This window comes from Vicugna pacos, chromosome 18 (assembly GCF_048564905.1).
Source record: "Vicugna pacos chromosome 18, VicPac4, whole genome shotgun sequence".
Lineage (NCBI taxonomy): Eukaryota > Metazoa > Chordata > Mammalia > Artiodactyla > Camelidae > Vicugna > Vicugna pacos.
Window position 1 is genome coordinate 35112659 of NC_133004.1, and position 15183 is coordinate 35127841.

General features: G+C 45.4%; 1 protein-coding gene and 1 long non-coding RNA gene across 3 annotated transcripts in view; one reads left to right on the top strand and one right to left on the bottom strand.

Annotated features, from left to right (window-relative positions):
* Positions 1 to 15183, bottom strand: part of GALNT17 (polypeptide N-acetylgalactosaminyltransferase 17) — a 361038-nt gene that overhangs the window by 22896 nt on the left and 322959 nt on the right. For both annotated transcript variants that reach the window (XM_006201451.4, XM_072943074.1), the window contains exons 7-8: positions 6900 to 7085; positions 4351 to 4488 (exon numbers count right to left, since the gene is read on the bottom strand). In XM_006201451.4, coding sequence (XP_006201513.2) covers positions 4351 to 4488; positions 6900 to 7085 — 324 coding nt within the window. The remainder of the gene's footprint in view (positions 1 to 4350; positions 4489 to 6899; positions 7086 to 15183) is intronic.
* Positions 1000 to 5254, top strand: LOC140687122 (uncharacterized). The gene is made up of 2 exons (XR_012061238.1): positions 1000 to 1365; positions 4947 to 5254. It is a non-coding gene; the product is annotated as an uncharacterized lncRNA (long non-coding RNA).

Here is a 15183-nt window from a genome sequence, read left to right on the forward strand (position 1 = left end):
GACACAGGAAGAGATGGTACAATAACTGAATTATCCAGGGCAGCAAGGAGAATTCTCCCTGCCCCCCATCTGAAGGGTTCAGAGACTAAGGGGAGGTGACTCCTGAGCTAAATGTTAACAAGGATTAAGTGGAAGAGATGCTGGCAGTGTTCTATTTTTCACCCAGTGAGTGGCTCCAGGGATTTTTTTTCCCCTTTATATTATTACACTGCACATGTTTCCTTTATGCACATTCTCTGTGTTGTATTTCATATTAATAACGCTTAAAGAAAAAAAAAGATAAGCAAAGTGAACTAGGGAACGGAGGACATACAGTATGAGCTGAGCACAGAATTTGGAGCAAGAGTTGGTGGCCAACGTTTCTGCACACACTGAGACGCTTTTGCAGGTGGGAAGGCAGAATCTTAACCGTGTAAGAGTCAGGACATAAAGCATTTGCATATCTTTCCTTAAACATTAATTTAAGACATCCCAGCTAATAGAGAGGCATAAAAATGTACAAATCAAAGAAAACTGACTTATTAACCTAAGTGGGCTTGAGCCCCAACACTGGTTGTCAGGTGAGGCAGAAACACCGGGGGCACCTGCTCGGAGGTGTCCGTTACTGTGCTGGGATCTGGTGTGGGGAAAAGAGTGACCCGCAGGGAGCTTTAAAACACCACCATCTGAATAATGGTAAATTCTGTCACTGAACCGAATGTGACTACAAAGTCATTCTCCAAGAAGGTGTAAAATGCAAATAATGTATAATAATATCTGGGTCTCAAATCCCACATTATATTAACAAAGACTGAAAAGCTGGTGAAAAGGTCCTTGAAAGTTCTTATATTACCACTTGACCCTTCATTGCGGAGGCTCAGAGATTAATTTTTAAAAAATGAGAGGTGATCAAAATGGAATTAAGAATAGGACGTATATACAGTTTCACATGACTAGAAAGCTTTTTAAAAGGCCCCAAACAAGCTGACTGAAAAAAAAAAAAAAGAGGAAAGAGCAAGGAGCATTAAAACCAGAAACATTCATTGGCCTTGGGAAAGACTCTCAAACAGAATTGTACATGAAAAGCAAAGGCTAGAAAGTACACATATAGTATTAGAGTCACCCTACTTTCCTCCTTTTCCCGCTGCTCTGGGGTCTGGGTGTGGTGAAAAAAACCAACGGGAGTGTTAAAAAATAGAGTTGTCTAAAGAATGCTAGATTTTGTTCCCAAACGGAATTTGATTCAGTTTGGTTTCTTTCATTTAAAGCTATAGTCCACCTGAAATATAGTTCAGTATATGGTGAGGTCAGCAAGCAGAGAAGAAGTAATAGAAGCCAATGACCTAAGATGTTAACACTGATCGTAGCTGGGAAATAGGATTTGAAGTAAGTTTCGTTTTCATCTTTATATTTTCTAGGTAAGTATGTATTGAAGTCATTAGTTGAAAAAGATAGGAAAATTTGTAAAAACAAAAGCCTTCCCCCTTCCAAAAATCAGATTATGATCTCTATGTTACCTCCAAGGCCACTCCACCCTTCTCCTCCAGAGATATCATTTACACTCTGCCTCATGAGAATGGTAGGCCCCGGAGTTGTGCAGTGCACAGCCTGTGGAACTGTGCCCTGGCCTTCTTACAGTATTGTTCCATTTTTTTCTCTCTCTTTTCATAACTATTTTACTTCTAACTATAAAATTATCATGTAAATATTAGTGACAATTGGGAAAATAAAGCAAAATACCCACTAAAAACTGTCTGTCCCACTGTAGAAGTTTCCCCATGCTATTCTCTTACTTGCTTCCTTCCAATCTAAAATAGTAGCGAATCTAATTGTATAATTCTGACTTTTTCCTCTTAAGCATTATATTATCAATATTTTTCTCACACTACTGAAATTTTGTATACAACTTTTGAAATGGCTGCAAAATATTTCAAACCATTAATACAATATATTTAACTAACCTTCAAGTTAAATTCAAATTTTTGATCAAGAGAAAAAAAAATCCCTGAGGTGAACAATTTTACTCTCAAGTCTTTGTCCTCATTTCAGATTATTTACTTGGGATAAGAGTGGAGAGGAAAGTGTGACTATCACTAAGCCTTTTAATACACGTGGTTCAAATTGCTTTTTAAAGCTTCAGTTGAATTTGTTTGAATTTGCACTCTCACCAGACGATATGTGGTTTTTCATATTACCAAGACGTTGTTGGAAAAGTACTAACATATATTTCCAAAATAAATCTTTGTTCATTTGGTAGAAGGAAAAAAGCTAACTCAGTGTGTATTTTGTATTTTAATTCCTTAGATGATGAAAGAAATTTTAGAAATTCGTCCACTTGTATTTTCTTTTGTACTTTGTCTATTTTTCTTCGAGGATGTTTTATTTTCTTATTTAAATGAACAGTTTTACTTAAATCGATTTGTGGAGTTCATTACAGATGAATGGTATTATCCATTCATCTGTAGTATTTATGGTTTGCATATTTCCAGCTTGGCATATTATTTCTCCATTCAGTTGATAGATGGATTATTTTAATATTTATGAACTCATATCAAATCCTTTTCCTTTTCTTCCATGGCTTTCATTCTTAGAAAGCCCTTCCCCTTTCAGAGTTCACATTTGTATCTATTTCTGTGTGCTCTGATTATGGTTTTTTTTCTTTCATTTAATGCTACAGGCCATCTGAAATATACTTTGGGATATACTATGCTGTAAAATTAAAAGTTTTTTTTTCCCAAAGAGCTAGGCAATTTATCCAATTGTCTTACGAATAATCCATTTCAATTGTCTTACGAATAATCCATTTCACTGCCCGCTGTCTTTCAATGCCTCCTTTATATTGGATCTTTGGACACAAAAAACCCCAAACAAAACAAAAAGAAACATGCTTTCATTTTGAAGAAGACAAGGTAGTCTGGACCTATTAATAGCTAGGAGGCTGTGCCAGGTATACTCCTAAGAACTCTACGAACGGCAATTCATTTCATCTTCCCAACAACCCCAGAAAGTAGGTAATTTTATTCCCCCATTTTACAGATGAGGAACTGAAGCTGAAACTAGGATTTGAATCCAGCAGGTTTCATGTGTCCCTGATTGCTACAAACCATGCCCTGTGAGAAGCAAGCTCCCCATCCAGATTCCAGCTCAGAAGGGACACCTCTCCCCAACCCTAATGATCCAACCTGGGGCTGAGTTACTTCCTACAAAAGGCTTCACGCAGAAAATAGAAAACTTCACATTTGTACAAAAAGGAAATGCTCTAAGTCCAAGAGAGTTTTCTTAGCTTCAGCCTGATTGTCACAGGGAGTTCCAGGCAGCCCTGGGAAGAAATCCAAATGCCAGAGCTGGTGGGGCATCTCTGGTATGTTCTATGTTTTCAGGCAAAACTACAGCACACACAAAAGGTACCATCTTATATAGCCATTAATAATGTTGCAGAAAAATGCTTAAATGACACAGAAAAATATTCTCCATCTATCATTAGCGTTTCAGATTATTAGGCATTGTGGACAGCCTGGTTTTAGTTTAAATTGATAGATAGGTGATTGTGTGTATAGAAAGTATATGAAAAAAAATTTTCATAAAAAGAAATATAAACATATACATAGTAAAGCAGGCCATACATCAAAAACGTACACGTTATCTATAGAATCTGAACGCCAACGTCTAATCCTGGCTTCACGAATTATAAGCTGTGAGACCTTAGATAATGTACTTAATGTCGCTAACTCTCAGTGTTCTTATCAGTAAACTGGAAAAAACACTACTGCCTCCGAAAGTGAGGATGCAACGAACTCACGTGTGAAAGCATGCAGAACAGTGCAGGCACACTGAATGTGTTCGTTGCTATTATTGCTATTTTCAAAATTTTCTACAATGCAGATTTATGGCATTTGTCCTAAGAGAAAAGCCGACCTGTGTTAATATTCATAAAGGTGATATTATCTCATCATAGAACATTTCAGAAGAGCACCTGTACCCTTTCTTTGGCCCACGGCACTGGGCAGTGGACCGACAGCTCCAGTCCCTGCCTCTCTTTACGACCCAACTTCCTGCTCAACGTCCCACGGACAGGTCCCAGGGAACCTCAAAATCGAAATGTCCGAAACAGAACTCATGGTCCTCTCCGCACCCCAGGCACAGCGATGGCCCGTGCCCCCGCTGTAACGTTTATTACCTGTATCCCCGCCACCAGCTGGTGAGAGCCTTGCTGTCAAGGCCTCCACCTCCAAAAACTAATCACTGAATGAAAGAACGAACGAATGAATGAATGAGTGAGTAAATGACTCTGTTCCCTGTTCTCCCCCAGCACAGTGATCCAGAGCCCACTGCACAGCCGTCCAAGTTGAGCGCAGGCATGGTCTTAATTACCTCCCCGTAGGCAACGGTGTTATTGTATCTTCTCATTTCCGGGTAGACGTGGTCCAGGTACCACTGGAAATTCTTACACTTTAAACTTTTCCTTAAGGCTTTTCTTTCGGAGACATCACCTATGTCAATTCCTGGATTCTGAAAGTTAGCAAAGGGCATTAGCAACTGGGAAGCTCTGGCCAGAGAGGAGGACAGGCTTTGGGGCAATCATCAGAGAGAAATCTGAAGCCCTGTTTGATCACCTTGCCCCAAACTAGACACTGCTGTCCCCCGAGGGCAGCACGCAGCACCCGCAGTCAGCCTTCCTTACCATCACGAGAGGGATCTCGGGACACACTGATGTTGACAACCTGCCTTCTCCTCTCCATCTCCCCGACATTTCCTCAGTGACTCTCAGACCCCATTATTAGAGGAATTATTTGATCAAGACAAGAAAATAAATGGCTATAACCACCTCCCATCTTTCTTTCCTATATGTGTGTAATTTCCCCCTTTGCTGCCTCTTTGTGAAGTTCCTTCTATGCAGATGTGAAAATAATTTTCCATTGCAAAGCTTGTAATGATGTTCTAATGAATAATTCACTCTGCTTTTACAGAAATGAACCTGTAATGGGTTGCTGTGTGCTGACAGGGGGAAATAAAGCAGCTGAAATATGACTCCGCGGACTCAGCCACAAGATGGCTGTGACCCCGAGGAGGCAGGGGACTCCAATGCGGCGGGCAGCCAAGCAGCATCTCGAAGGAAGCGGAGAAGAGTGTAAATGATTTCATTACAATTTCTTCTTTGGCAGCCAAACGGTGATTTTCAAGGAAAGTCCCTTTAAATGTCAAACTTGTTAAAATTCAAAGGTAAACGTGGGCAGCGATATTTAACTCTTTGTTTGAATATACTTAGCATGATTAACGAGGACTTTCATTTGTGAAAAGCGTGGTGTGGAACACTGGCATTAGGGACCAGAGGTTGTGTGTGATGATGGAGAATGCACTGGGAGAGAGTCGGAAGCCCTGGGTTCTTACGACCCTGAGTAAGTCACATCCCCTTTCTAGGTCACAACTCTCATCCGCAAATAAGAAAAAATACGAATTTCAACACTTATTCCACTGACTTCATAGGGCTGTGGGTAGAGCTGAGTGAAGATGTCAGTTCACATCCCTGCTCTGCTGCGTGCAGGATGTAAGACCTCAAGCAAGTCACTTTAACTTGCCAGTGCTTCGGTTTACCCATCTGTAAAATGGGCATCATAGTTCATGTCAAGCTAGCATTTACCAAGCACTTAAGGTTTGTTATGCTCTATTTTAAGCTTTATTTTTATCTTCCCAGGAGTCCTATGAGATCGAGGTTGACAATCTCTGTTTTACAGATGAGGAAACCGGGGCAGGTGGCTCCTATGTCACGAGGTGGTTATGAGGGCTAAATGAGATATTGCAAATAAGAAACTTAGTGAGCGCTTGGGACAGTGTAAGGGGCTGTACAAAGGTGGTTGCCTAATTTTATATAATAATGTAGAAAATCACCTAGTTTAACAGCTTAAAGTGCAAATGGTCATAAGGGGTTTTTCAGGGCTTTAGAACATTATTTCAATAACTGTAACAACAATGATATAAAAGCCTTTCCTTTTGTCCTCTTAATCCACAAACCTGCACATATTCAACAGCATTTCTGCTGTCCTGGGCTCCAGCCTCCTGGGAATTCTCAGTGGGAATACCCATGGCTCTGACACCTATAGGTGCTCTGGCTGAATGGATCAACCCAACTGTGGCTGAGGGTACAGGTCACCCCACTGTGCTGTGGAGGACAAACAACACTTGCCAATCTTTCCATACCCCGTGCTAGGCACTGCTCTAAGTACAACACATGTACTTAGCTCTAATACTTTAGTACTTAGATTAAGTACTTCCGATTTAGTTCTCACAACTGACCTAGGAAGGAGAACCTGCTATGATCCCCGTTTCATAGCTGAGGAACCTAAAATACAGAGATGACAAGCAGATTTGTTTAAGACGTCATAACTGTAAGTGGCAGAGCTGGGATTCCAACCACGCCAGTGCACAGCCACCGTGCTGCAGTAACATGGGAATTTCCCTAGGTTATATTCTGGGCAGAATATAGAGGAGACTTGAAGAGCTATGTAAACAAGGAGTTCAGCATATACTGGGTGCCTACGGCACGGGGCAGCTGGAGCCCCCCCACGTGGGCACACTGAGAGCAGATGACAGGGTCTGGTGCCAAAATCTCTGAGCAAGGATCTTTTGGACACAGTGTACATTCAGGAGCAGGGTGTCATGATTAATATAAAGAGGCTGGAATTAATGCAGTAATACCCTTCTAATCTTTGTAAATGGATTTAGAGATTTCTGTCATGCCAATCCCCATGTAAAGCAGGGGTTCTAAAACCTGGAGGTCTATGAGCTGCCTCAAAGGGCATTCGTAATTTTGCAAAGGTGAGCAGTTTTCTGGGGAGGAGCCATCAGCTTAGTAAAGGGATCAGTGACCTGTCAAACATAGGGCCACTGTCCTAGGGGGACGGGGAAGGGCTGCTGGGCCCTACCTCCAGTGGCAGATTCCACGCTATGTACACGTGAGACTTGTAATCATCCATCCAGACCTCGGCGACCCGGAGGGCGTTCCTCTTGGTGTAGAAGCCGATGTTGCTGTTGTATGGCTTCTTCTTCCGCTCGATGTGGGCCACCCGTGAGCACGGCAGGACCTCCATGCTGCCCCCGCAGAGCCACACCTGCAGGTGCAAGGACTTCATCAGCCTGACAGAGAAATTCCCAGAGGCCACTGCCCCCTTTCCCAGGCTTGACAACAACAGTTCAGGAGACAGCGTGAGTGAGAAATGTATGTTAACACACAAAGCCACTGAGATTTCAGGGTTCATTTGTTACTACAGCATAGCCTAACCTAACCTGACTAAAACAGGTAGAAAAGAAGGTTTGGGGGAATTTTTATAGCTACAACAGCTCAGGATATTAAAACCCAAGTCTTCCTAAGAGAGGCCCATAAATCTGAGGTGCCCTTGGTGACACATGGGTTTTCTTAAGTTCGCAGTAGTGCACAATTGGCATCCGTGAAGGTTTTCTTTCTCATCTGGCTGAAGGTGAGCCCTACAGAGCTGTAATGGAAAACTCAAACTGAAAACCAGACTATTTTTATTCATATCAGCACGAAGTGCACAATAATCTAATTCTGCGTGGTTCACATGCTCTATTTTGGAGTCTTAAGATGCCTGGCCTTCTGGAAACATCCACCCATTGCCATCATGTACAGGTGTCACTTGTTGCTGGAATAGTTAAGTAGACGGCTAAAATGTTAGTTGCCTTTAAGGGATGCAAAAGCCCAAGGAAGTGACACTTGCCATCCTCTGCGTGAGCATGGTAGGCTTCCAGGCTCAAAGGCCCTGCTCCCAGAGGAAAGCAGGACCACCCAACTTGTCTCAGTCCCAGGCAGGACAAACAAAGCATTTCTGATTGTCAAGAAGGACTAGTTTGTGAAAATGAACTTCCTGGTATGGGTGAGGAGAGGAGGAAGAAGACACGGGGAGGTGTCAGGGACCCATGAGACTATCCTGTATACTCTCTATAAATGAGAGCATGCGTCTAAATGACTCAGGTCACCACAGACAAAGTATGCTCCTCCCAACTTCACGCCGTTCTACTTTCAATTTCCCTAACTCCCTCCTTGAGGATGCCAGGACCCTCTTGAGAGTTTGCACACCTCCCCGGGCTTTTGCTGACTGAATTAGGTGGCAAATTCATGTGTGCGTGAGATCGTCTGTTTCTATTCCCCCCCTCTGGCTACCCCACAGGGAAATGATACAAATGGAAAATTCTCCCCATAGCCAAGAGTCTTCACCTTACTTGTTTCTTCAAGGAGGAGACTGTGAGCTAAGAGACTGGTAGACAGTGTGCGGTCCAGGCTAGTTTGATTTGTGACCTGTCAAGTATCTGCCCCCGTGAGCGGGGGCAGCCCCAGCTGTGGGCAGTGAAAGGAAGCCAAGTCAGGGAAGCAAAATATGTCAAGAGGCCTGTTGGGGGAATAGGGGCAAGAGACCTTACAGGGTAAAATAAGGTGGTTGACTTCCCAGGAGTGAGCAATGCACAAAGCCACAGAGTTCCATGGGTATGTGGCCAAGGGCAGGTTCAAGATCCTGGGAATGAACGGAAAGACATCTCATGCTCACAGATTGGAAGAATTAACATTGTTTGTTAAGTCAGCAATACTCCCCAAATTGATTTAACATTCAACACAATCCTCATCAAAACTCCAGATGGCTTCTTTGCAGAAATTAACAAATGGATCCTAAAATTCACATGGAAACGTGAAGGACCCAAAATAACCTTGAAAAGAACAAATTTGAAGGACTTCCACTTCTGATTTCAAAATTTATCACAAAGCTACCATGGATCAAAGACCTAAATATAAGAGTCAAAACTATAGAACCCTTAGAAGAAAACATAAGGATAAATTGTCATGACCTAGGATTAGGCAAATGTTCACCAGCTGATGAATGGATAAATGAAATACGGTATATCCACACACTGGAATATTACTTAGCAATAAAAATAAAATACAGACAGATGCTACAACATGGATGAATCCTGAAAACATTATGTAAGAGAAAGAGGCTCATCCCAAAGGACTGAATATTATTTGATTCCATTAATATGAAATGTCCAGTAAAAGAAAGTCCATAGAGACTAGAAAGTAAATTGATGGTTGTCTGGGGTTGAGGGAGGGGTTGGAAGAATAGAGTGACTGCTAGAGGGTATGGGGTTTCCTTTTAGGGTGATGAAAATCTTCTAACGTTGATTGTGGTGAATACGGCACAACTCTTTGAATATGCTAAAACCCATCGAGTCATACACTTTAAATGGCTAAATTGTAATAGCACGTGAATATCTCAACCAAGCTGTGACAAAAGTAAATAGATACATAAATACACAGAGAGATGGGGAAAAGAAGATTCGAGGGATGGCTTCCAGTTCGGGGAGGCTCAGGAGGACTGGTGAAAGCAAAGCAGAGCTCAGTGAGGACCAGTGAGGACCCAGCAGGGATCTCAGATGCAGCTGTACAAGGGCCTCAGCAAAAGCCAGAAACCTGGTCACGAGAATGGAGATGCCAGGTGGGAACAGAACAGCAGTCAGGCTGACGGGGTGCCCAGTCCTCTGTAAGCAGTCCAGACCAAGGTCGGGATTGCTCCAAAGCCTGGGGTGCGACCAGGCTCCCAGAGGGCTCGGGTGGCCTTGGCTGCTAGGAGTCGGGAGAGAGGGCAGAGGAGCCAGGCTGGACCCTGTGTCAGATCCCGTGCCTCTTAAACAAGGGTCGGAGGTGATGATGGTGCACCAGGCTGGAGGCGGCAGCCCAGCACACCCATCCTGTGCGGCAAGGACTCTGGCTTCCTGCCCTGGGCTCTGCCATATGGACATCAGTTGGTAGACTTGGTGGCCCCAACTCAGAGCCACTCAGTTCTTCCCAGAAAGTCTGGTGAGGGGCTAGGGGCTCTCGGACTGCTAGGTGTCTTAAAGGTACACCCTTCTGCTGGGCCCAGCAAACCTACAGTGAGTGGCCAGGGTCGGTGCTGGCCTGAATGCCGGTAATACTGTCACAGACTCCCTTCTCCCAGGTCACATTCCTGTCATCCTCCTGTGCTTGCCTGGCTTTGGTCTATATCTCAGCCTGTCGCTTCGGTGACTCAGACCGGATTTGGGGTCATACGTGTGAATGACCAGCACATCTTGTGTGAGACAATGACATCACCAGGACACTCGAGCTGCAAACTGCTCTGGAAATATCAGGAAGGAGAGGCAATTCAAAGCATGAAAAAAAAAAGAAAAAAAATGTACATAAACCCCCCGTGGGTTTGGGAGGAATTGAGCACGGTCCCTTGGGCCCTGAGGGGACAGCCCTAGCCCTCGGGCAGGTCCTGGGAGCTCCTCTCTGCCCTGTCCTTCCCCATCCTCCACTTCCACAGACCTCACTCTGCCTGCTCCAGACCCTGGGACCAGCCGAAGAGTTACAGCCAAGCACCAAACACCAGCTACCTCATTCAGTCCTCACAGATGAGGACACTGAGGGTCTGAGAGGTTATGTTGTTAATAAGCCACAGTCAGCAAGTGGGCAGAACCACATCCGTAGCCACATGCCGTGCCCACAGGCTAGCCCTTACCTGGTGGACATGGTGGCTCTGACCCGTCTCGTCCAGGAAGAGCTGCCCTGCGGCCACGGGTCCCCCAGCCCTCCCTCGGGGTGCCTGCTGGCACCTCTGACTTGCACTGTTGCCGAGTTGAGCAAGAGGGAACAGCCTGTGTGTGCATGGCCCACGGCAGCTCCACAGGTATAAAGTGTGTCTGGAGAGGGGACGTAGGAGTTAGGGAAAGGGGAACAAAACAAAGGAAAAAACGGAAGCAGTCCAGAAGCTACGACATGACAGGCAGAGAAAGCAAACCAGACGGACCAAGGGCCATTATCATCAGAATCAACGCCAGGAAGCTCTAAGTCTCTCCAGCATCTCCTCCCACAAACCCGGAACCACCCTGGTGCTTCTAGGAATGCTGGTCTCTGGGACCCTGACTGGTGATGTGTCTCCCCTTGCCGCTGTCACCGCCAACTGGCCCAGCCGACCCTGGACCCAGCTGGGGGGCGTTCTCCAGCAGGAGCTGAGAGGTGCCAAGGGGAAACCAACCATTTTATTCTCTAATGAGGAAGGGCCACGGGTTCCATTTTCCCCAGAACCTGGGCACACCCATTCTCCCCTCTGCATGAACCCCAGTTTTCTCATCTATAATTAAGGGGGAGGCTACCTCTGAGGGGCCTTTCAGCTCTGGCTTTCTATAGTTCTCTAGACCACAGTGCCCTGCTGCAGGCCCAGGGGCGTCCCTAGAGGATGCCTTGGGATGGCCATGGGCACCTCGCATCACAGCATCCTCCAGGGATGCCCTGAAGCTGTATTTTCACCTGATGAGCCAGTCCACAGCCCCCAGGCTACTTACTGAACCAATTTCTTGAAGGACATTTTCTCGTCTTGGCATAGGGCGTCAGATAGACACCATCAGATCTCAGATTAAACCATGGCTGAGTGTGCCAATCCTGCTTTTAATCTGTCCCAGATGTCCTTCTGGGCAGCAAACCTCTGGTTCTTAGATCACTTGCTTTGTTATCCCATTATCAGTTGTTATTATCAGCTGTATCCTTGGCTTTCTCCTGGAAGCCAGTTTTCATATTCCACAAAACAAATACTATCCCTTCCCAGGATGTCACGGTGAGCAGAAGGCAAGATGGCTGAGTCGGGCTGAGATGCTGGTCTTCCTCGCTGGCCATGGGGCCCCCAGCACACTGGTCTCTCCTGCTGCGGGCCACACATGGGCCAGGATGACCCAAGACGGTGTGTCTTCAGCATCATTCACCCAAGGGACCAAACTGTGCATGTCAAACTGTCAAATATCAGTTTCTTTTGTCTGAGGGATGTGGACTTCCCCTGATCGGTGAACATTTCATTAAGAAAGAAATTAGTTAAGAGAAATTGATTTTGTCCTGAGTCCTCACCCAACCCAGACCAAGGCCATTATCTCGGTCTTAATGAATTAACATTAACCCTGCCCTGGATACCAAGTGAGACGCGGTGGACCTGCCTACCGCCCCTGGAGCAGGAAATGAGTAGGAGCATCTGGGCAAAGGCAAGCTGCCCGGGGCATTATCGACTTGTTTGGAGACGCACTGCAGAGAACAGAAGGAAGTCAAAATCACTCCTAGATAATTACCAGCAAGAGCCAGGTCTGAAAGAGACAAGAAGAGGCAACAGAATGCTTGGCGGCAAATAGCCAAATAGAATACGGAGGAGACGCAAAATATGGAGTGAGTCAACTCACAGGACCCCGGGCCGCGGGGTCGCATCCCGTTTGGCTGAAGAGGGAGGTTTCGTTTTTTGTTTTGTTTTATGTTTCTAAATATTGATCGGTTTCACTGAGATACAATCCGAATACTATAAAATTCACCTATTAAAAGTATACAGGTCAACGGTTTTAGTAGATCCACAGAGTTGTGCAACCATCACCTCAATCAATTTTGGACCATCTTCATCACCCCAGCTGGAAACCCCATCCCACTCGCAGCCAGACCCCGATCTCCTCCCTCCTCAACCCCTGGCTCTACGCAATCGCTAATGTACTTTCTGTCTCTATGGATTTACCTATTCTGGGCATTTCACATAAGTGGAATTATATAACACGTGGCCCTTTGTGGCCGAATTCTTTCACGTAGCATCATGTCTTTGAGTTTTAGCCGGGTTGTAACATATTGGGTACTATATTCCTCTTCCTGGTCGAAGACAATTCCAGTGTGTGCGCGTCCTCCATTGTGTTTATACGTTCAGCAGCTGATGGACTTTTGGGCCGTTTCAGTTTTGGCCATTCTGAATAACGCTGCTATGAGCATTCAGGTACAGGTCTGTATGTGGATATACGTTACCATTTCCTTTGGGTACACAGCCCAGGAGAGGGATGGCTGGGTCCTGTGGTAAGTCTACGTTTCACCTTTTGAGGCACTGCTGGACTTTTTCAAAGTGGCTGCACATTTTACATGCCCACTGTATGCATGTTAGCATGAGGACTCTAAATTGTCCCATCTTCCCTAACCCGTGTTACTGTCCATCTTTTTAACTACAGCCGTCCTAGTGGGTGTGCAGCAGCATCGTGCTGTGGTTTTGACTTGCATGTTCCTGATGGCTAATGATGTTGAGCATCTTTTCATGTGCATATTGGCCATGTGTCTGTCTTTGGAGAAGTGTCTATTCAGATCCTTTGCCCAATTTTTAATTGGGTTGTTTGTCTTCTCATCATGCCCTGAGGCCCAGTGGTGAAAAGGAAGTTGGTTTCCAGTGTCATTTCAGTCTCTCTTGCCTCAATCTTATCATCTTCTTGGACTCCAGTGTTCAACGCCTTTCAAATCATTTCTTATGGGCAGTCCCTTCCCCGGGCTCTGTGTAGAGCTGGTGTGGTGATGGCTGTGAGGTGCAGAGGAATGAACCAGAGGCTAAAATTCTCGTCCTATCTCCTCCAAAGTCCAGCTGTGCAATGTTAGGCAAGTCACTCTCCCCCTTGCCCCCCGGCCTCAATTCTTCTTCACCTTGAGTCGCACTATCCACCTGCCTACCCCAGAGAGGATGTCAGGACACCACAGAACCTTCCAAACCTTCAGAGGCAGCACTGGCTCCACTGTTTATTGGTTAACCTTGGGCCACTTAGCCTTTCTGTGTCCCACTGTCCCCTTTTGTAACAACATTCAGCCCTCTCAGAGCTGTTTAAATGAGATGTGTTACATAAACCACGTGCTCAGAGCCATACTTGGCTCTGAGTAAGTAGTGGCTACATGTTATCTGGGTCATCATCATCATCATTACTCTAAGGCTAGATTTCCAACCCCAATTTCTCCCTCTTCTCCCAGCACCATCTGAGAAGAGGATGGGCTGGATTAAGTTTCTAGAAGTTTCCAGAAGGACTGAGAACTGAATATATTGGCAAGACTGGAGTGATGACAGACTGCACCAGTTTGTCCAGCCGAAGGGTCTCCCATCAGGTGTCCATGCCTGTGTCTGAAGTGCACGTGTGGCCTGTGACCTTCGAAGTCCTGGCCAGCTCTCCCCTCAGATACCTCCTCTCAGCTCCCATGTCCCCCCTTTCCTTGCTCAGATCCCAGGCTTGAGCAAAATGCACACCCCTAAATACATCTCTTTGGCATAAGGATTATTTTGAGCTGATTATTTTGAGAGATAGCAGACACAGGAGCAGCTCTGAAAACAGTAGAGTTCCCCTTTCATAGGGGAAATTGACATTTATAAACAGAAGCTCTATTTATAAGCATGTCTTCTCATCTTTACCAGGAAGGGACTCTCAGCCAAGGAGAAGACGCTGACCTCAGTCTGCACGACCAGCCTTACCCTTGTTTCCGAATACTTTTCCTGGTCCTCTTCCTGTAAGTGCCCCCCTCCATATCTCTCTTCCTTTGTTTTCGCTGAAGATGGTATTTAAGCCCAAGTTCTAAGCCATCTTTTTGAGTTACTCATTCCTTCCCAGGTATATGTGAGATATACATGTTAATAAACATCTATTTGCTTTTCTCTTGTCTTCTTTTGTCTTATCTTTTGTTACAGGGGCCTCAGCTGAGAATCTAGAAGGGTAGAACAAAGATTTTTTTTCTCCTCAACACCACCCTCACCCACAGGGTCCCTAACTGCTCCAAGGGCAACCACGAGTGCTGCAAGCTGTCCGTCCGTCTGGTCCCTCAGGCAGCCCTGAAGCCCCCAGGCCACCCAGAAACGATGATGCAATGCCCCACTCTGATGCCCTACAGAATGCTGCTACTCTTAAGGTATGTTTGGCTTTTCCCCATATGAGAATGAGGAAGACCGGGACTCCAATGGGAGCATTCCAGAGGAGTTGGCAGGTCAGCTGGCCCGACAGGGGTGCAGGAAACAAAACTTCTCTATGAAGACCTCCAGTCTATTTTAGCAAGCTGGCTTCTCAACTCATGAGTTGAGTTGAGATGTCACTGACATCTCTCCGGAGAAAAGAAAACAACCTTTTTTTTTCTAGATTTTGTCATGTAGATTTGGAATAAAGGAGAAAAAAGTATACCCCTTAAAAAAAAGTAGCAAGAAGGGAGTGAAAGAGCCCAGAATTAAGTAAACACTCTGTTGGGTTCCTGTGGTTTGTGACCAGTACCTGCTGACACTCTGGATTACACGATGTCCCAGGGCCACACAGGACCCTGCGGTCCCTACAAGCTACCCACTGCGGGGCGGTGGGCTCACCCGACCTGCTCCTCCACGATCCTCA